The sequence below is a fragment of the Schistocerca cancellata genome, chromosome 9 (assembly GCF_023864275.1).
Source record: "Schistocerca cancellata isolate TAMUIC-IGC-003103 chromosome 9, iqSchCanc2.1, whole genome shotgun sequence".
NCBI lineage: Eukaryota > Metazoa > Arthropoda > Insecta > Orthoptera > Acrididae > Schistocerca > Schistocerca cancellata.
Window position 1 is genome coordinate 221,365,548 of NC_064634.1, and position 22,558 is coordinate 221,388,105.

Below are 22,558 nucleotides of genomic sequence, written 5' to 3' on the forward strand. Positions count from 1 at the left end.
TTGCTGCAGATCTGAAGATGGTCATTGCTGGCTGAAACCGGTAGTCTGAGGACCTACAAGTTTGTGACCATAGATGTGAAATAAAAGAAATTTATTCTAGATTTTCGTGTCACTGTTCCATTCACGACCATGTCACAGCTTGTGAAACTATCTGTATTTATTGAGGCAGCATAACGGACTGCCACACTTACCAAAACTATGTTCCTCCAGTATTTGAGAAATTGTGCACTAAGTGACTTGCAACAAACATTACACATATTTTCTAACCTTCAGTATACGTTTTCCCTTACTGACACCCCCACAAAATGATGAAAGGAAAAAAAAAAGTTTCACTAGCTAAATTTTTGCTGTTTAGACACGACACTTTAATTTATTACTTCTCTACTACTAACTCTATTCACAACACATTTTGCAGACAGTGTCAACATATGCAGTAAAACTTAGTAATTCGCACACCGTCAATTGAAACTTCGGTTTTATGAGATGCACGGCTGATGACTACTATGCTAATAATAACAGTAACAATAATAATAATAATTAATAATAATAATAATAATAATAAACTGCAAATGTGATTGAACCAAGATGATCAGTATGAAGTGACTGACAGTGCTGTTGTGGTAATGGTAAATGAAGGAAGCAGAGTGTGTAGTGATGAAGAGAAAGAGGATGATATTGGTGCCAACAAAATAATAATAATAATAATAATAATAATAATAATAATAATAATAATAATAATAATAATTATTATTATTATTATTATTATTATTATTATTATTATTATTATTATAATAATAATAATAATAATAATAATAATAATAATAATAATAATATAATAATATAATAATAATATAATAATATAATAATAATATAATAATATAATATAATATAATAATATAATAATAATAATAATAATAATAATAATAATAATTATTATTATTATTATTATTATTATTATTATTTGAAGGATGTTGTCTGCTGGGTTGCACAAGCTTGGGACCACTTAAAATCAAAAGCACTAAAACAGTCATGGGAAATTCAAGAGAGACACAGTGAAAGTGAAAAAATAATGAAAACAACAATGACACTATCAGACGAAAATGAAAATGAATGGTTGTTAGATCTCATTCAACATTTTTCTGGGTGTGAAGATGCAGACAAAACTGAACTGCAAATGTGATTGAACCAAGATGATCAGTATGAAGTGACTGACAGTGCTGTTGTGGTAATGGTAAATGAAGGAAGCAGAGTGTCTAGTGATGAAGAGAAAGAGGATGATATTGATGCCAACAAAATGAGTCACATTGATGGATTGGTGGCATTAGAATTGGCGTTGCACTATTTGATTCTTTTTCAGAAAATGTGCAGTAGTAATGGTTGTACAATAGTTTATGTAATACGTATGTTTTTATAGTATGGTGTTTGAGTTTCTACTAGAACTTTGTTTCTAAAGTTATACATTAACTGTTGCAATAACTTTGTTTACTGTAATATTACTCTGAACTTAATGTTCTGAATTTGTTTTTAAATAAAAGGTCTCTAAAACTGTCACCATGTAATTTTAAGTTTTTTACATATTTGAGCTGCACTTGGTCCCAGTTAGATTGATTGTACTGTACCACAGGATGTACCTGCAAAATTATATCATTGTACAACACACAGTTCAGGAGATGGGAAATCATACACATTGAGATATGTGAAAAATTACCTTTTGCTTATGATGGAGAGTGCAACTTACCCAGACTATACTCATCCATTATGTAAGAGCACCTAGTGACTCCTAATAAACTTTAAACACAATTTCAAACGTTTTTTTAAACTTTTCTCACTTACGTGTTTAACTTCGAATATGTAACACAACACACACACACACACACACACACACACACGTTTATAAAGTAATCAGGTGTTTGAAGTTTTTTTATACATGGGAGTCTGATTCTTTAAAGAATTGGGGGTTTACTGGTGTTAAACTAAAAGTGCTTTGTAAATTTTAGATTTTAATGTTTCTATTTTCCAATTATACTCAGAGCATTGAAGTGTATCAATTTTGCCTTCTCATGTTTCTGGTGAAATAGTAAGCAGATGTACATTCTTTCACAGCGTTGTCCAGAACCTATGACAAGATACATCTTCCACACAAATGACGTTAGTCGTCAGCAACAAGACATAGAATTCAATCTTGTTATGTATGGTTATTCGAAGAAGAGGAAAAACACCTTTCTGGATCAGGATAATTTGAACAGAAAGAGGGAGAAACTCACCGACAAAAGGAGGTGCAGAATTTATAATGCAGCTTTTTGTGAAAACCAAGATGATTTTCTGGAACTTGATGATGGAAGTGCAATTTGTAATAGTACGTATAACTGCAATAGTCATCCACAATCTGACAGCTCACATAGTTTCTTGGAGGATGAAAGGGATGTACTACAATCTGTTTCAGCATATCCAGAATGTAAGTTCATTACTTTTAACTGTACTCACATTACTTTCATTACAAGAAAGCATTGTCTTATATTATCCTCAAAACTTTGGGCTTTGCAAATCGGGTGGTACAGTGCTTGGTAGCAGTACATTATGAAAATGCAGTGATATGCGTATGTAACTTGGTACGGTAGTTGTAGGCTTTTCTCATGTTTCTGCTTATTTACAGGTGGGTATATGGAGGAATACAACCAGAATAGAGTGGAATATCATGAGAATTTAAGGACATATTTGTTTAACAACTGCTCTGCATCAGTAAAAAGAAAAATGTCAGGTTCACTTCCACAGGAACTGGGTGATATGGAGCACTGTGAATTAAATATGGAAGAAACGTCACAACTTGAGGAACTTGATGATGCAGATTTTTCACCTGTAGAAGACAGCCCTGATGAAATGGAAATTTTGGAAAATTGTATTTATGACAAATCTGCTGTTAACTTGGATGAAGTGCATGATCGACATTCTTCAGCCAAGCCCTCAAGATGTAGTGATGCAAATGTTGTAGACACTGATGAATTTGCTTCCCAGGATGTAATGTTACAGACAGATGCATCAGAAGTGGAGGTTACTGACTGTGCAGATCTGTATGAAATCAAGGAAAGTAAAAAAAGCTGTGTACCTACACAAGAAGAAAACACAGCATTATATTCTAAAGGAATAATTGACAGGAGCAGCTTTTCTAATGAATCATATGGTATACATTTTCGTCCTGATACCATTAAGAGACATTATCCTTCCATGGATGAAGAAAGTGGATTTCATTCTCTTGCAGAGGAAGAAAAAGTCGATGACGTGCTAGCAAAGGAGCATAGTGTTAATCTCCAATTTGTAGATGGCAAATGTGGGGAAGTTCAGAAAGAAATTTGCTGTGAAGTCTCAGATCTCGCCAGTGATGTTTCACAGCTTCTTGTGGGTGGAAGTAACTGTGCGTCTACACTTTCAGAAAATTGTTGCAGTGGTAATAATCCATCAAAAGAAAGTCAGTGCACTGAGATAAATTCCTCCCAAATGGATTACGTTAATGACAAGTATTGTTTTTCTGATTGTGTCAAATGCGAAACTGAGGTGAGGTGTGGGAATGAAATGTGTGGTTTTCAGTGTGTAAAACTGAAAGTTAAGAAAAATTCTGCCCCTCGTTGGAATCGACCAAGAAAATTATACAAAATGACCCTGCAGGAAATTCGAAAATTGGTGAAGGTAAGAGCAAACCACAATGATGGATCATCTCATAGTAAGTGATTCTTATTTATGAAAGATTATGTAGCATGTATACTTTATATTGGAAAAAACTGTTCGAATTTTTTTTTAGGTTTTGGTTTTTGAACATTCTGTTCTCAATGCCACGAGTTAGAAATGAAAATTGTGTTGTCTTATCATACTGTACCAATAGCTAAAACATTTACTTAATAAAGTCATTAACATTGTGACCCAACTGTAATTAGTGTGATAAGACACATAATTATTATTTTCTAAACTTAAGTTGTGAGTAATGAACACGACATCTACAAAATCTCTAACTAGCTGCCTGTTCATTCAGAAACAAATATGTTTTACAAAGAATGTCAGCTAAATACAAAAAGGTTTGAAAGGAAGGTGCACTCGTGCCCACCCCATGATAAAAGTGTTCCACCGGTGGAAGGTTGAAGTTGGAAATCATTAGCTCTTCTTTTTACACTTTTCTAACCTAATCACTGTACTCCCCAAGGAAGGAATTAATAGCTCCAAAAGCTAGGATAGTGCCATCATGCTTTCATGTGCATCTGTCAGCAACATTAAATATTATTTGGTCATAGGATAACTTTTTTCGTAGCTGGCATAATTTTTTGTGACGGTGATCAAAGTTTCGGAACTCTGGTCCATCAAATCTTTTTTTTTATGTAACTGAGATAATTAAGGACCTGTGAAAACTTTGCTATTGTCCATATGCTTTTATTGAACATTATTGTCGATGGTGGGTAAAAGTATCCAGTCACTTCAGTTGAGCCAGTGTGACAGCTTCTACATCTTTTATGCATCCACTTCCTCTTTGTTTCATTTAACAACACCTTTGAAAAATTGTGCATTTCATGTTATGGAAAGATCTTTTTTTATGCCTACAGTTTTGAGCAGTTTCCAGACCAGTTTCTCCTCTTATTTTGTTGAAATGCTGAGACACATGCATTCCCAGTCTATATATGTAACCAAATGACCAGTGCTGAATTTGTAATTACGCATTTTGCAGTGTTGACCAACTTGAGAGGCCAAATTTGTGAAGGTTGTTTATGAGGGTGCTCCTGATTTCATCCTTGATATTTGTGTTTATGGTATGTGTAAAAATAAATTATCATTGTTTTTGAAAGGTGAGACTTTTCTAAACACAGAAAACGATTAATTTCTTGTAACGGTTTATATCTGTTCAGTGTCCAAAGTTTTATTGCTCAGCATCACCAAATATGATTAGGCAATGGCATAAGTGCATAACCTTCCACCCTTTAAGGCCCCCCCCCTCCCCCCCAAGAACAACAACAACAACAACAACAACTGGATCTACTGTAGAGCTGTTGATACGGTTTACACAAGATAATGTTTAATGAATCACACATTAATGTGTATATCAATAAGTTTTAATTGGTATTTCCTTACAGTTGTTAAGAAAGTTCTGAATTTTTTAAAAAGTGAATCATTTTAAATAGAGAAAATTTAATATGATTGGAAAAAGGCTCATGAGAAAATATGCTCAGTTATCTTCATTATGCAAAAATTTGATAGTATACTTTTAAGAAAGCAGCAGCAGCAGCAGCAAAGCTACTACTACTACTTCTTCTTCTTCTTCTTCTTCTTTTTTATGGTGATGGCGTTGGTGGTGGTAGTGATCATCTTAAATGTGACGAGTAATTTGATCAGCTGTCAACAGTAGTCAATTATCTCTGTGACGTACATATGTTTCCTCCTGCATACTGTAGCCTTCCTCTACAATTTGTACACCAGACATTTCTCTCTATTACCAAATTACATACGTACTCTTCAAACCACTGTGATGTGAATGCAAATGGTAATTGGCATGGTACCACTTTTTGGGATTTTTTCCCATAGCAGTTGCAAATGGAGCACTGGAAAAGTGGCTTTATGTGAACGGTAATTAGTCTATAAATTTGTCTTTCTACATATGGATGTGATAAATATATGCAGAAGAATCTCTGTATATTTTTGAAGTACTAATTATTGAAATTTCATTAGGCAGTTGTGGGATAATTTTCGACTATCTTAAAATGTCTGGCAATTCACGGTTTTCAACTTGTCCATAATGCTCTCCCATCAGTAAAACAAACATTTGATCATTTGTGCTGGCTTTCTGTGTGTACATTCAACTTCAGCAGTGTTGTTAGGTGGGATGAATAGGTGATTTTTAAGCAATCTCCTTAATAAATTGACAGCATTTTACCAGTATTCTATCACTGAACCGAAGTCTGCCATTTTCTTTACCTGCAGCTAAGCCTATGAAATCATTTTCCACAAATTGTAACATCCAGGTATTTGTACAAGTTGACTGATTCTAATTCTGAGACATTGATACTGCATTCATAGTCAGTACATTTTTCTTTTTATGAAATATGTAATATTATATTTCTGTAGACCTACAACAAGTTGTCATAGTCTTCAAAATCGTATCAATTGATGGAATATGTCCACAGCTTATTTTAGACGGTGCTTCATTATAGGTAACTGCATCATTGCAAAAAGTTTGAGGTTGTATTAATACTGCCTGCCTGGCAGACAGTTCAGGAGCAGCCTCAGACTTCTGGCAATGCTGCAGGTGCTTGTACTGAGGTACTGTCTAATAAAATTAACAATGAATAAAAGGAGTCTGAAAGCAATATCTATGTCTCTTGATGATGCTCTATCCATGCAATGTACTCTCTCCTCCCCACCATACATCGAACCCTTCCTCAAATTGCGTTAGTACCTGATATAATTGTACTTTTGTAAATAAATATAGGTCTCAGATAAATGCTTTTTTGAAATCAGGAAATACTGAGTTCATCTGATTGCCTTGATCCATAGCTTTCATGATGTCATCTTGAAAAAGAGCAAGTTGGGTTTCCCATGATAGATGTTTTAGGAATCCATCATGAGTGATGTGAAGAGGATAATTCTGTTCAGGGCATCTCATAATGTTTTAGCTCAAGAATATGGTCTAGGATTCTACGACAGATAGACGTCAGTGAGACAGGACAATAGTGATTATGGATTAGTTGTGTTAACCTTCTGGCGAACCAGTGTGGCTTTTGGTACCCCCCTTCCCCCCATATAGGGCACAGATTTTTATCCAGGGGTCTATGGTGTATTATGGTTAGAAACGAGAGCCAGCTTGTGTGAAAATTCTTTTGTTAACCTGTCCATTCTTTTATATCATCAAAAGTAATCTACTTTTGTGAGTATAATGTAATCGAATGGATAAAAGGTAAATTCACTCAGCAGTGCCAGAGCAACAGACATGCAAAGTTATTAAAATTTGGAAGCTTTCGGAGACAGTGGCTCCTCCTCCTGGCAGAACGGTTTGAAGGGGAAGGAAGAGGGATAATTAAGAAGACTGTTGACATTTTGGGAAGTGGGGAGATTTTGGAAAAGTCGCCCAGAACCTGCATCTGGGGAGACTTATGGGATGGGATGAGAAGGAAAGACTGATTGTTAGGGACTACACCAGGTGAGATTTGAGGACCTGAGAGCTTAAAGGTGGAAGACCAGATAATACGCATGGCGGGATAATATGCAGGACAGAAATTACTGCCAAAACATTGTGCATGAGTTAATAAGAGCAGAAAACTAATTGTGTTGTACGTGTTAGAGGTGGGGGTATAGACAGGTGAGGATATGAAAGAAATAGAAAACTAAATGGGAGTGTATAAATGTTGAAACTGAAGAAATTAATGGAAACTAAGGCCAAGTGGGTGGCGAGAACCAATGACTTGTAATGCCAGTTACAACCTATGGAGTTTCTCAAAACTGGTGTGTGGGGAAAGAATTCAGATGGCACGTGTGGTGAAACAGGCACTGAGGTCACAACTGTCATGTTGTAGAGCATGCTCTGCAACGGGATATTGAATTTTACATAGGAAAAAATGTATTTATCATTTCTATGTTACTGAAACTAATCAGAATGCATTATGTTCATAATATCTTACCTCAAAAGAAGTGCTGTCCAATAGAACACCATAACTGCATTTAGTCCATGACAAAAGTCATAAAATCTTGAAAGTAAAACAAAAAGAATTACCTTATAATTAATGGAAATGTTGAGTCACAGACAGGCAAAACAGGAAGACAGCTAAATAAGTAAGCGCTGAACCAAAAAGTAGTCTTCTGAATTGTAAAACACATACATACACATTCATGCCAATGCAACTCTCACACACATGACCCCTGTCTCTGGCTGCCAAGGCTTAGCATCAAGGCGCACAAAAAAAATGTTGCCAAACGGGCCTGGAATGAAACCTGGATGAATAGTATTGAGTTCTCTTCACTTACATCTTACAGTCGTGATAGAATTGTTCAGTGGCATCTAGGTATTGTGGACAATGTGGCCGGGAGAATCAGAAACTTGTAAAATGCACAGGGTGAAATAATTATTGATAGTTACCCAGCAACAAATTTAGATTTTACATATGTGCACTTCCAGGCTGCCTTTATTTCAAATATTATTTTGTTTCTGTTTCACAATAATGTATTTTCTTTAACCACGTATATTTTGCAATCACTTCAATCCCTGCAGAAAATTAATGAAACTTGTATCAGTTTCAAAAGAATAATATCAGAACTGAACACTGTAAAAAGTTTTGATGCAATCTGCCACGAATTGCTCTCCTATACAAATCCCTTAATCTCAGAGTAGCACTTGCAACCAACCTATGTCCTCAATTATTTGCTGGATGTATTCCAATCTCTGTCTTCCTCTACAGTTTTTGCTCTCTATAGCTCTCTCTAGTACCGTGGAAGTACCCTGATGTCTTAACAGATCTCCTATCATCCTGTCCCTTCTCCGTATCAGAGTTTTCCACATATTCCTTTCCTCTCCGATTCTGCGCAGAACCTCCCTAATTCCTTACCTTATCAGTCAATCTAATTTTCAACATTTGTCTGTAGCACCGTATCTCAAATTCTTCGATTCTCTCGTGTTCTGATTCTCCCACAGATCATATTTCACTACCAGACAATGCTGTGCTCCAAATATACATTCTCAGAAATTTCTTTCTTGAATTAAGGCCTATGTTTGATACTAGCACACTTCTCTTGGCCAGGAATGGCATTTTTACCAGTGCTCCTGGCCCTTTTACCAGTGCTAGTCTGTGTTTGGTGCAAACCTTGCTCCATCAGTCATGGCTTATTTTACTGCCTAGATAGCAGAATTTCTTAACTTCATCTACTTCATGATCAGCAAATATGATGTTGTTAAGTGTCTTACTCTTCTCATTTCTGCTGGTTCTCATTAATTTCATTTTTCTTTGATTTACTCTCAGTCCACATTCTATATTCACTGGACTGTTCATTGCATTCAGCAGATGCTCTAATTCTTCTTCACTTTTACTGAGGATAGCAATGTCATCAGCGAATCTCATCATTGATGTCCTTTCACCTTGAATTTTAATTCTGCTCTTGAACCTACCATTTATTTCTATCATAGCCTCTTTGATGTATGGATTGAACAGTAGTGGCAAAAGACTACTTCCTGTCTTACATCCTTTTTAATCTGAGCATTTTGTTATTGGTCTTCCACTCTTATTATTCCCTCTTGGTTCTTGTAACATTGTTTATTACCTGTCACTCCCTACAGCTTACCTCTGTTTTCATCACAATTTTGAATATCTTGCACCATTTGACCTTGTCAAACACGTTTTCCATTTTGACAAATCCTGTGACTGTTGTCATGATTTTTTTTAGTGTTGCTTCCATTATCAACTGCAGTGTCAGAACTGCCTCTTTGATGCCTTTACTTTTACTAAAACCAAACTGATCGTTATGTAATACATCTCAGTTTTCTTTTAGTCTTGTCAGCAACTTGGATGCATGAGCTGTTAAGTTGATGATGCAATAAATGTCTCTACTTGTCAGCTCTTGCAGTCTTTAGAATTGTGTGGATGACAGTACATTGCATACTCTGACATTCTACAGTCCAACATGAATAGTCCTTTTGTTTCCAGAATGAAATTTTCACTCCACAGCGGAGTGTGCGCTGATATGAGATTTTCTGGCGGATTAAAAATTTGTGCCAGACTGAGACTTGAACTCAGGACCTTTGCCTTTTGCGGGTGGTAGAGCACTTGCCCGCAAAAGGCAAAGGTCCAGAGTTTTGAGTCATGGTCTGCCAGGAAGTTTCAAGTTTCAGTCGTTTTGTTGCCACTTCCTTCAATGATTTTAGAAATTCTGATGGAATGTTATCTATCCTTTCTGCTTTATTTGATCTTAAGTCTTCCAGAGCTCTTTTAAATTATGATTTTAATATTGGATCCCTTATCTTCTACATTGACTCATGTTCCTTCTTTTGTCACATCAGACAAATCTTCTCCCTCACAAAGGCCTTCAGTGTACTGTTTCCACCTATCTGCTCTCTCCTCTGCATTTAACTGTGGAATTCCCACTGGACTCTTAATTGCAACCCTTACTTTTAATTTCACCAAAGGTTGTTTTAACTTTCCTATAAGCTAAGTCAGTCCTTCCGACAATGGTCTTTTTCAGTTTCTTCACATTTTTCATGCATCCATTTCAGCTTAGCTTCCCTGCACTTGCTATTTATTTCATTCCTAAGCGACTTGTATTTTTGTATTCCTGAATTTCCCTGAACATCTTTGTACTTCCTTCTTTCATCAATAAACTGAATTATTTCTTCTGTTACCTATGGTTTCTTCGCAGTTGCCTTCTTTGTACTAATGTTTTTCTTTCCTGCTTCTGTGGTAGCTCTTTTCGAACTGTCCATTCTTCTTGTACTGAACTGCCTACTGAGCTAATCCTTATTGCAGCCTTAGAGAACTTCTTATTGCAGCAAGTGTAGCCTTAGAGAACTTGAAGCATTTCTCCTCGGTCCTTAGTAGTTCTGTATTCCACTTCTTTGCGTATTGATTCTTCATGGCTAGTCTCTTAAACTTCAGCATATTCTTCATCACTACGAAATTTTGATCTGTATCTGCTTCTGGGTATGCCTTAGAATCTAGTACCTGATTTTGTAATCTCTGCCTGATCATCCGCTTATGATTCCTGAACAGAGTATTTACTATTACTAGCTGAAATGTTTTGCAGAGCTTAATTAGTCTTAGCTTAATTAATCTTTCTCTTCTCATTCCTAGTACCATGCCCATATTTCCTGTAACCCTTTCTTCTGCTCCTTCCCCTAGAATTGCATTCCAGTCCTGCAAAACTATTAGATTTTTATCTCCCTGTAAATATGTAATTAATTGTTCAATATCGTCTCTCTTCATCTTCTGCTTTCAGTGTCAGCATGTGTACCTGAACTATTGCTGTTGATGTTGGTTTGCTGTTGATTTTGATGAGAACAATGCTATCACTGAACTGTTAACAGTAACACTCACCTTGCCAAACCTTTGTATTCATAATGAATCTTACTCCAGATATAAAATTTTCTGCTGCTGTTGATATTACTCTACATTCATCAGAACAGAAGTCCTTGTTTTCTGTCCATTTCATTTTACTGACTTGCTGGAGTTGGCGGTCACGTGTGCATGAGGTGTGCTTGCTTGCTTGCTCGTATGAATCGTATGTGTGTCTCTCTTACTGATGATGAAGACTGTGGCCGAAAGCTTTATGTAAATGTCTTTTAATTTTACCTGTCTGCAGTGTAATGTCTTCTTTGCAGTAAGCAGCAATCTGCCTTTTCCTACATTTTTGCACCTACTATATCTAGATTAGGCTTTTGCAGTTCCTTTCTCTACCATGTTCAAAATTCCAGAATCTTTTTGCCAAAGAGAGACCATCATGACACTTTTTCAATTACAGGCCTCATGTCCTGTGGATACACATTGAGTGTATTTAATGTAGTGGTTTCTATTACCTTCCGCATCTTGATGCCATTGATCACTGTTGATTTTTCCACCTTTAGGGGCAGTTTCCCATCCAAGGGCAAGAGAGTGCCCTGAACCTCTGTCCGCTCCTCCATCCTCTTTGACAAGGTCGGCAGAATGATGGTGACTTCTGATGCTGGAAGTCTTCGGTTGCCAGTACTGATGATTTTTGTTCAAAATTTAAGCATTGGTGAGGTTCGAACCCTGGACCAAGGAAGACCATATGTACACTCCTTACACTGCTTGAAAGAACCAAAGTATTTCTCAACTATGGAAATGGTACCAGGCTTCTGGCAAACCAAGGTTGACACGGATGGCCAGGAAAAGAGTGCTTTCGTAACTCCTGGTGGCCTCTACAAGTTCAAAGCAGGGGTGGGTCGATGCAGTTTCAAGGGTTTGGAGCACCCGTGTGTGCCCACACTGGCTGCCCATGGGCACTGTCAGCTAGCAGTTTCCCCTTCACCACCTGCTAACATCACTCGTTTGTTACTGGTGCGTGTGCAGCAAGTGTGTCTAATCTGAACTTAATGCTTCTCATTAAGGTTTCATGTCTTAAGTTAATAGACTTTTCAGAATGAGATTTTCACTCTGCAGCAGACGAGGTACTGGTGGAAGTAAAGCTGTGAGGACGGGGCGTGAGTCGTGCTTGGGGAGCTCAGATGGTAGAGCACTTGCCCGCGAAAGGCAAAGGTCCCGAGTTCGAGTCTCGATCCGGCACACAGCTTTGATCTTCCAGGAAAGTTTAATAGACTTTACTAAACAGGCGTGTGTTCTTTGCTTATTACTTTGTTTTTATCCTATTTGTGACCAGGAAATTGTATCACTGAGAGTGATACTTTATTCTTATTTCTTTTATCCCTGAACCAAGTCCCCACTGGCTCTGCACTGAACAGAATGAGAGAGACAGAATTTGGAAACTTATAAAAAGCATCATACTGTTTGTACCTCCTGCCAACCTATACTGTGTGTTACTTTGGGGTACTTTTGCTCAAAGCAGCATTACAGAGTGAAAAGATTATTGTTTATTTGTTTCTTTGTTGCTATGTTGTATATTAATTGAACTGCTGTAGATGATCAGTTGCTATTTTATCTTCTGCTGGTGTCATCCAAATGTGTATCTGCCCTCAGTTTTTTCAAATGAAGTGAGAATGGTGCATTCAAGCTCAGAGGAAAGTAGAACATCAGCTGGTCAAACAGGAAAATCAAAAATAAAATTTCACTCACCGACAAACATAGGAAAACAACATGACTATTTTCATTGACAACCAAAACCTTCTGAGGTGAACTGGTACATAAAAACACACATTACCACAATATTCATCAGCTTTCCTTCACAACAGAATGGTTGTAAGCTAAATGTTGTTACAGTTTCTATCTGATTGCACCTTCGTGTAACACAAGAGAGGCTACACTGTCACAGGATACTGTGTACGTGTTACATTTGTGTTGTCCTACTCTAATAATTATGACGATGAAAATAATACTTGTAACAATCTAATTTTACCAAAAATTCGAGTGTCAGCTGTCATTTGTGTGTTGTTGGCTGTCTTCAGTCCTATTTGCGTGAATGAGAATGCAAGCTGTGTGCACATTGTGCCTGCAAGGCGATACCATCACGCACAGTGCCTGTGGGCTGGCTAGTGGGCAGCTCACGTGCTCAGCCCTTTTAAGTTATGACATTTGGGTTGTGTGATGCTCTTGCCACCTTAGAGTGTATGATGGACAACCTGCTTTGACACGTTAAATGAACAATGTGCCTTTGCTTTCTGGATGATATTGTTGCTTATTTGAAGCTGGCTAAAGCCTGAAATAAGTTCTGAAGAAATTTTTACAAAGTCTCAGACAGTGTTCAGGAAAGATAGATCAGGCAGAATTGGTGGTGTAGTGTTTGTGTCTGTCAGTAGTGGTTTATCTTGTAGTGAAGTCGAAGTAGCTACTCAGTGCGAATTGGTATGGGTGGAGGTTATATACTTAACAGCCGAACTAAGTTAATAATTGGCTCCTTCTACCGACCCTTAGACTCCGATGGTATAGTTGCTAAACAGTTCAGAGAAAATTTGAGTCTCGTAACAAATAAATACCCCACTCATACGGTTATAGTTGGTGGGGACTTCGACCTTCCGTCGATATGTTGGCAAAAATACTTGTTCAAAACTGGTGGTAGGCAGAAAACATCTTCCGAGATTGTCCTAAATGCTTTCTCCGAAAATTATTTCGAGCAGTTAGTCCACGAACCCACGCAAATTGTAGATGGTTGCGAAAACATACTTGACCTCTTAGCCACAAACAATCCAGAGCTAATAGAGAGCATCATGACTGATACAGGGATTAGTGATCACAAGGTTGTTGTAGCTAGGCTCAATACCGTTTCTTCCAAATCCACCAAAAACAAATGCAAAATAATTTTATTTAAAAAAGCGGATAAAGTGTCACTAGAAGTCTTCCTAAGAGACAATCTCCATTCCTTCCGAACTGACTATGCAAATGTAGACAAGATGTGGCTCAAATTCAAAGATATAGTAGCAACAGCAATTGAGAGATTCATACCTCATAAATTGGTAAGAGATGGAACTGATCCCCCATAGTACACAAAACAGGTCCAAACACTGTTGCAGAGGCAACGGAAAAAGCATGCGAAGTTCAGAAGAACGCAAAATCCCGAAGATTGGCTAAAATGCAAGCAAAATTTGGCACGGACTTCAATGTGAGATGCCTTTATTAGGTTCCACAACGAAAGATTGTCTCGAAATTTGGTAGAAAATTGAAGAAATTCTGGTCATATGTAAAGTACACAAGCGGCAAGACGCAATCAATACCTTCGCTGCACTGTGCCGATGGTACTGTTACCGACGACTGTGCCGCTAAAGCGGATTTATTGAACGCAGATTTCCGAAATTCCTTCACCAGAGAAGACGAATGGAATATTCCAGAATTTGAAACACGAACAGCTGCTAGCATGAGTTTCTTACAAGTTGATACCTTAGGGGTTGCGAAGTAACTCAAATCGCTTGATACGGGCAAGTCTTCAGATCCAGATTGTATACCGGTTAGGTTCCTTTCAGATTCGTGAATACAATAGCTCCCTACTTAGCAATCATACACAACCACTTGCTCACTGATAGATCTGTACCTACAGATTGGAAAATTGCGCAGGTCGCACCAGTGTTTAAGAAGGGTAGTAGGAGTAATCCATCGAACTACAGACCTATATCATTAACGTCGGTTTGCAGTAAGGTTTTGGAGCATATACTGTATTCAAACATTATGAATCACCTCGAAGGGAACGATCTATTGATATGTAATCAGCATGGTTTCAGAAAACATCGTTCTTGTGCAATGCAGCTAGCTCTTTACTCGCACGAAGTAATGGCCGCTATCAACAGGGGATCTCAAGTTGATTCCGTATTTCCGGAAAGCTTTATGACACCGTTACTCACAAGCGACTTCTAATCAAGCTGTGGGCCTATGGGGTATCGTCTCAGTTGTGCGACTGGATTCATGATTTCCTATCAGGAAGGTCGCAGTTCGTAGTAACAGACGGCAAATTATCGAGTAAAACTGAAGTGGTATCAGGTGTTCCCCAGGGAAGCGTCCTGGGACCTCTGCTGTTCCTGATCTATATAAATGACCTGGGTGACAATCTGAGCAGTTCTCTTAGGTTGTTCGCAAATGATGCTGTAATTTACCGTCTAGTAAGGTCATCCGAAGACCAGTATCAGTTGCAAAGCGATTTAGAAAAGATTGCTGTATGGTGTGGCAGGTGGAAGTTGACGCTAAATAACGAAAAGTGTGAGGTGATCCACATGAGTTGCAAAAGAAATCTGTTGGAATTTGATTACTCAATTAATAGTACAATTCTCAAGGCTGTCAATTCAATTAATAGTACAATTCTCAAGGCTGTCAATTCAATTAGGTACCTGAGTGTTAAAATGACGAACAACTTCAGTTGGAAAGACCACATAGATAATATTGTGGGGAAGACTAGCCAAAGGTTGCGTTTCATTGGCAGGACACTTAAATGATGCAACAAGTCCACTAAAGAGACAGCTTACGCTACACTCGTTCGTCCTCTGTTAGAATATTGCTGCGCGGTGTGGGATCCTTGCCAGGTGGGATTGACGGAGGACATCGAAAGGGTGCAAAAAAAGGGCAGATCGTTTTGTATTATCACATAATAGGGGAGAGAGTGTGGCAGATATGATACGCTAGTTGGGATGGAAGTCATTAAAGCAAAGACTTTTTTCGTCGCGGCGAGATCTATTTACGAAATTTCAGTCACCAACTTTCTCTTCCGAATGCGAAAATATTTTGTTGAGCCCAACCTACATAGGTAGGAATGATCATCAAAATAAAATAAGAGAAATCAGAGGTCGAACAGAAAGGTTTAGGTGTTCGTTTTTCCCGCGCGCTGTTCGGGAGTGGAACGGTAGAGAGATAGTATGATTGTGGTTCAATGAACCTTCTGCCAAGCACTTAAATGTGAATTGCAGAGTAGTCATGTAGATGTAGATGAAGTGATCTGAGGAACTTCTCAGTCAACTAACAACTGTGTTGAAATGTGTTCAGATTGCAGCTCTCCACTTGAATTGGAAAAAATGTGTTTTCCTTGCCATAGATATACAAATCCAAATATGATCCAGATATAATTTATTTATCTTACAGCTCGATACATGTATTTAACATGCATGAGCAATGTTATAATAATTACATTTAGATTATTGATACACAATATAAATAGATGAGAGCAGTCAAAGATTTTCCAACTCTTTGGCACATTTGTGATTTGAGGAGTTTTCACAGAATATACTCAGACTACGAGTGATTCATAAATGACTTCCGTGACTAGGCACTTACCTTGCAAGAACTAGCACAGGGAGATGCTGAATTTTCCTGGAATGAGGCCCAAGAATGATCTTTTGTCCCCTTATGGAGGTGCTAATATCTGCAGTTCTAGCATTGTATGATGAGAATGCAGAGACTGAACCTGACACCAATGCTAGTGGTTTTGGAGTAGGGCAGTTTTAGTGCAAATTCAAAAATATGCTGACAAAGTGGTAGTTTATTATTCCATGTTTCTCCAAGTCCAAGATGAACTACTCAACACCAAGAAAGAGTGACTTGCAATCGTTTGTATCATCAACAAATTACAGTCATATTTATTTGGCAAACCATTCACTATTGTGATGGACCACTATTCTCTGTACTGGCTGAATGCATGAAGGAACCATTACATTGAGAAGCAGGATTGACACTGAGGTTTCAGTAGTATTTGAAGTAAAATAAAACACCATGCATATTTTGAAAAAACGTTTACAGTGAAAAGTGTCATTGCTGGCCAGTTTACATTTGGTGTATTAAATGGCATACATTGCTGTGTATAAGACACAGCTAACACACCAAATTGTTTTTAAACTTGGAAGGAGAGCGGTACCTCGTTAGATTCTTGGAAAAATACATGTGATATAAGGTGTGTAACTAAAGGAATGAGACGCGCGCAAACCCCCCCCCCCCCCCCCCCTCACCCCAATCCCCGCCACCGCCACCAGTTTTTTTTAAGTGAAGGAGTTCTTGGTTGTGCATTCTGACAATGAACGACAACTTGGTTTCAAGAAGTTACGTAAATATTAACAGAGTCCAGGATCTTGTGTATGCAGGTTGTTGGTTCACAGTTGGTATGACTTAAATGACAGAGTTGAATACGAGTCCTTCCACCGCTCATCAGACACAGAACATCAAAAATAATTGGGTGTTGCATCATGACAATGCTCATTGTCACATAGCAGTTTCAGTAAACTTGCCGTCCCTCCCCGATGAGAACATCGCTGCGGCTTTTGAGCCTTCTTATTCACCTGACTTGAGTTGTGTTCGTTTTCCGATATTGTAAACACAACTCAAGGGGTATTGCATAGGGTCCCTGCACAACATTGAAATGGATTTAACTGACCAGCCAAAGGTTATTGTGAAACATAGGGAAAAAAAGTATCAGTAGTTCAAACAAATTTCGGGCTTGCAGCCGGTCGTCGTTCAATACTTCGCACGATATTTCAACTGGGCACCTGCCAGTCATCTTCAGGTGAGCCGTTGCAGACTGGCGAAAACATCCTCCGTTCCGCAATATATAGCATACTGTAACTGTTCTGCGCATGCGTCGAAAACTTGATAGTTGAACCACACTGCCCGCCGGCAGCACCCTCGCTGGTGGAATAGCGGAACTCAGTCGCCCTCTGCGTTTCTGTTTGTCACGGCTGTCAGTGCACTCTGTCGTCTTCGATTTGAGCAAATTGTGGAGATGACGGGATTCCATGCACTGTCCAGCTGGTAGCCGCTGTCACGGTTTAACAGATTTTCTGCCAGTCGTATTTCTACGGATTCTTTAATAATGGAGTCCCAGAAAGACGTTGCTGTGGACAAAATCATTGTTTTCTCATACTCCATTGAATGTCCAGTAGAAATACAATGTTCAGCAATAGTGGACTTGCTTGGCTGCAAAAGGCGGGTGTAACGTTGATGTTCAGTGCAGCGTTCTTTCACGGAGCGTGTGGTTTGACCTACGTAAGCCGTACCACATTGGCACGGTATCTTGTAAATTCCGGCCTTTTGTAGTAACAGATTGTCCTTAACTGATACCACAAGGTCCGCAGTCTTCGATGGTGGGCGGAAAACCACTTTTACCTGAAATTTTCGGAGGATTCTTGCTATTTTAAACGAAGTGTTGCCAACGAAAGGAAGAAAAGCTAAAGATTGTTCCGGCATGTTTTCCTCTTTATTCACTTCCTGCTTCTTAGTTTTAACTGTTAGTGCCCTGTTAATCTGCCGGATGGAATACCCATTTTCGCTGAATACTGTCTTTAGATGGGCGAGTTCTTGAGGTAAGCTATCTACATCTGAGACAGTATGAGCTCTATGAACAAGTGTTTTAAACAAACTCATGGTTTGCGATGGGTGATGGCAACTCGATGCTTGCAGATACAAATCAGTATGAGTGGGTTTCCGGTAAACTGAATGCCCTAGAGAACCATCATTCTTCCTTCGAACCAGGGCATCCAAGAAAGGCAGACAACCATCTTTCTCTATTTCCATGATGAACAGGATGTTGCTATGAATGGAGTTGAGGTGATGTAGAAACTCCATTAATTTATCTTTTCCATGAGGCCACACTATGAAAGTGTCATCCACATACTGCCAAAAAAACTGTTGGCTTCAGGGCAGCTAATTCAAGCGCTCTCTCTTCAAAATCCTCCATAAGAAGGTTGGCCACCAAAGGAGACAGGGGGCTACCCATGGCGACACCGTCAGTCTGTTCAAAATATTCTTGATTAAACATAAAATAAGTTGAGGAAAGTGCATGCCTGCACAAAGCAGTGATATCAACAGGAAACATGTTACCAATCAGTGTCAAAGAATCTGCAAGAGGAACTTTTGTAAAAAGTGAGACCACATCAAAACTTACTAGAAGGTCTACACTGCTAAGACGAAGAGCCTACCTACAGAAGGATTGATTACGATCCTACAGTCAAGTCGCCGGGAAAATTTTAACATTCACAAGGTATCAGTATTTTATTTACATACCTTGTACATTGGAGAGTGTTGTGACGAGGTGTTGTGTTTCGAGAATTTCCTTGTAAATTCTAGAACTACTCAGCCATCTACTGTCTCGAACACACGATATTTTAAATATAAGTGTGAGAGAGCCTATTTACTGTGCATCGCCTGTCTGTGTGTGCAGGTTTGAAGTTTATCATGAGATGACTATAGACGTGGTCATGAGATGACTATAGACGTGGTGGTCGAATGGCACCGACAAGTGTCGTTCCGTGGAAGCCGTAGTGAAAGTACAAGGAGTGTTTATGTATTGTAGGCTGTTTTATAACTTTGACTATTGTAGTGAAAAAAAAAGGAGGCCCATTGAAGTATTGTTAATTAATGTTCATTATGGACATGGAGAGGAAAAGACATGTATTGAAATGCATATTGAGAAAGGACAAGGTTAGCAAGCCAACCTCACCATATATGTAAATCTACTTTGTTTCTAAAATTTGGAGATGTGAAGAGACTTACTTGATAGTATTAAATTTGTAAAAAGTTTGAGGTTCAAATATACGTCGTCGTAAGAAGCAAAAGAAACTGTGTATGCCTGCTTATTTTTATAAGTAGAAAGAGTCTTGAGAAATTCCTGTTCCCAGCAAATATACTTTGGAGAAGAAGAGGAAAAGGAGGTTGGAGCAGCAAGCTAACCAGCAAGGAAAGTCGGCTGACTATCTCATGTAAGTCGTATCGTTAAAGAAGTGGGAGTTTACACACATACTTCACCACTTTAAGTTGTCCAAAATGTTAGAGAGGTTGGCATCTAGGTGCCCCGTGGAGTGCTATTGTTGCTTGCTATCCAGAGTGTAGAGATGCTTTGTGTTTCTCATCTTTTTGTATGCTGCTGGTGCAAGCCAAAGCTCAAAATGGAAATCTTACTGAAACAAAAATACCAGGACTCATTAGCTAGTTCTGTGCTCCCCAATTTGAGAAAATTTATGACAGGCGTAAAAGAGATCTGAAGGCTAAACTCCTGTTACTTTTGAATGAGCAACTGGGCAAAGCCAATGATACATCAAGATTTTCCTTATCTCGTGGACTCCTTCCTTTTCTTGAAACAAATTGCCTATCGCTATGCTGAGTTCACCACCTACTGTTACACTATACCATACTAGGTGATCATATTAAAAATAAACTTTACATATCACTGCTACACTATACCTCACTAGAAGGGCATATTAAAAATAAACTTTACATAGTGGCATTTTCAACACCACTAAATCACTTGCACCAACTTAACATTACTGTAATGTTTCATTTCTCAGCAGGAGAAGTAGCCAGTCAAAAACTTGTGTCATGCTTTGTCAGAGTAGCTAATACTGGTTGCTCTAAAAAGTGGAAACTGTTCAGACTCATTCTGTAGAATTTTTCTTTGTGTTGGGAGAGCTCGTGCAAAAACACAGCAAAACTATGTTTAACATTTGTAGCATTGTACAGGTCACCCAGTACTTCCTTTCCTCTTTGAGTTTTTTGAACTTTAAACAATGAGAATCCATTATAATTTCTTCTTCAGAAGAGCTCATGATTACTGTTGAAACTGAAACAGAAACTTTATCTTTGCTGTCTTGTTGTACGGTGAATCGTGTTGCGTGTATCGTATCACATAAAGTATCATGTCACATACAGTATCACCTCATTGGGAATACAACTATCGCACTTACATGTGCTCTGCATCCCTTGACGTGTACTGCAATGAGTTGTCATCTCAGTCTGAAACTTGTCTAAGGAATGCCAATGAAGGAAGCACTTGCTGCTGTTACCTCTGGGGCATCTGCTACAAATCCTGCTTGAAGAAGTGCTATTTCATTGGATTGGAATCAACCTCTTGGGGAGGTTTCCAAAGTTGACAACTGGTAATTGTTGGATAATGGTCTGCACTGACTACCTCACCTGCTATGCTGTCACTAAAGCTATCCGATTGCCTAAGCTTGGGAAACTGCTAAGTTACTTGTATAAGATATTTTGAAAAACAGAGCGCCCATGTGATCTGTTATTGTGGACACTGGGGCTGGCAGATATACCCTAGAAGTACATTGATTTCAAACAGAGAAATCAGGACAGTTATGATCCTCATAAAATTTGCGTACAACACAATGAAGCAACACATTACAGTCTTCACGTGGTTCTTTCTGCTCCACAATCACAAAACTGAAGAGTCAGTTTATGCGCTGCTCTCATTTCAACTGCACAATGTGCGGCGGCGCGATTCTTTCTGCCCTTTACGACGAACCTGCACCTACCTGTGAACATTTCATCAGTAGGGAAGCCGAGCGAAAGCTACTGTACTTCGACGTGAGCCAGGCTGCAATTGAAGTCACTAATATACGTTTTGGGTGAAGTTTTCACAAGAAATGAAAGGTTGGAAATTTTGTCCTGAATTAATATATTCTGAAACTTAGGTGAACAAGTATCACTGCCAAGCCCGTGCTAGTCTTAACACAGTCACTCGCAATTCCTTTAACTCACGTTAGCAAGTTTATGGTGTTGCATTTCCCGAAAACGTAATATCTATAAAAATACTGATTGTTTTTTATTGAGAATGCTCGCCAAATATTAAGTCTGTCTGTACCTAAAACGGTCACAGTTTTTAGCCACCGACCTGCTGAATACGCCACATGGAATATGTGTCTTTTTTCGTCACAAAATTCACTTAAAAGTTCCGAAATTCCTACACACACATCGGAATAATTGTGCCGTCACTTTCCAACACTTTTGGTGTATGAAACACTGCTGGACCCGGCAACTTATCATTTCCATCGGAACTACTACTACACACGTCCGATCTGTTTCATGGCTAGGCTTCGACTCCTCTCTAGAATACTCTAAGTCTTCTCTACCAGCAGAGAAAGGCGCGTGAAGAATATTGCTTTACCATTGGTCAGTTTACTCAACAGCCAATAGCAAAACAACATTCTCCCGCGTCAATGCGCGCTTTTCCTCAATAACCAATCGCAAAATAGTAAACCTAACGACTGCACTTTTTACCGACGTAATTATCTAATGTGCTGAAGTTTTGCTTATGCATAAAGTTATTTACTATTGTTATTTATACCTGAATTAACTTTCCCTTTACCATAAACTTACTTTACAAAACTATTCTACAAAAATCCCCTTTGTCCATATCCATACTTCTTCGAAATGTTCCCACACTAAATCCTACTACATAACTCGTTAAACAATTTCTTCATATTAACCTTAAACCAGACTCACACTTCATTCAAACTGCTAAAACACATTTATGACATTTTACATACACAAAAAGAAATAACAACACTTTATGAAAATACTAGATCAGTTTATGAAAAACATTGTATTACTTTAGTGCACTCTAGTGGGCACAATCGAAACTAAAACCAGTCCCCCTATCCAATATTGTCCTCTATCGGCTGATACATATACTATGTGCACGTCCAGTCTCGCGTCACCATCTGTCACTATCCAGC

General features: G+C 38.4%; 1 protein-coding gene across 1 annotated transcript in view; it reads left to right on the forward strand.

The window, feature by feature from the left end:
• Positions 1–22,558, forward strand: part of LOC126100884 (uncharacterized) — a 563,003-nt gene that overhangs the window by 395,475 nt on the left and 144,970 nt on the right. The window contains exons 6-7 of the mRNA XM_049911552.1: positions 2,104–2,455; positions 2,654–3,681. Of these exons, the coding sequence (XP_049767509.1) occupies positions 2,104–2,455; positions 2,654–3,681 (1,380 nt within the window). The remainder of the gene's footprint in view (positions 1–2,103; positions 2,456–2,653; positions 3,682–22,558) is intronic.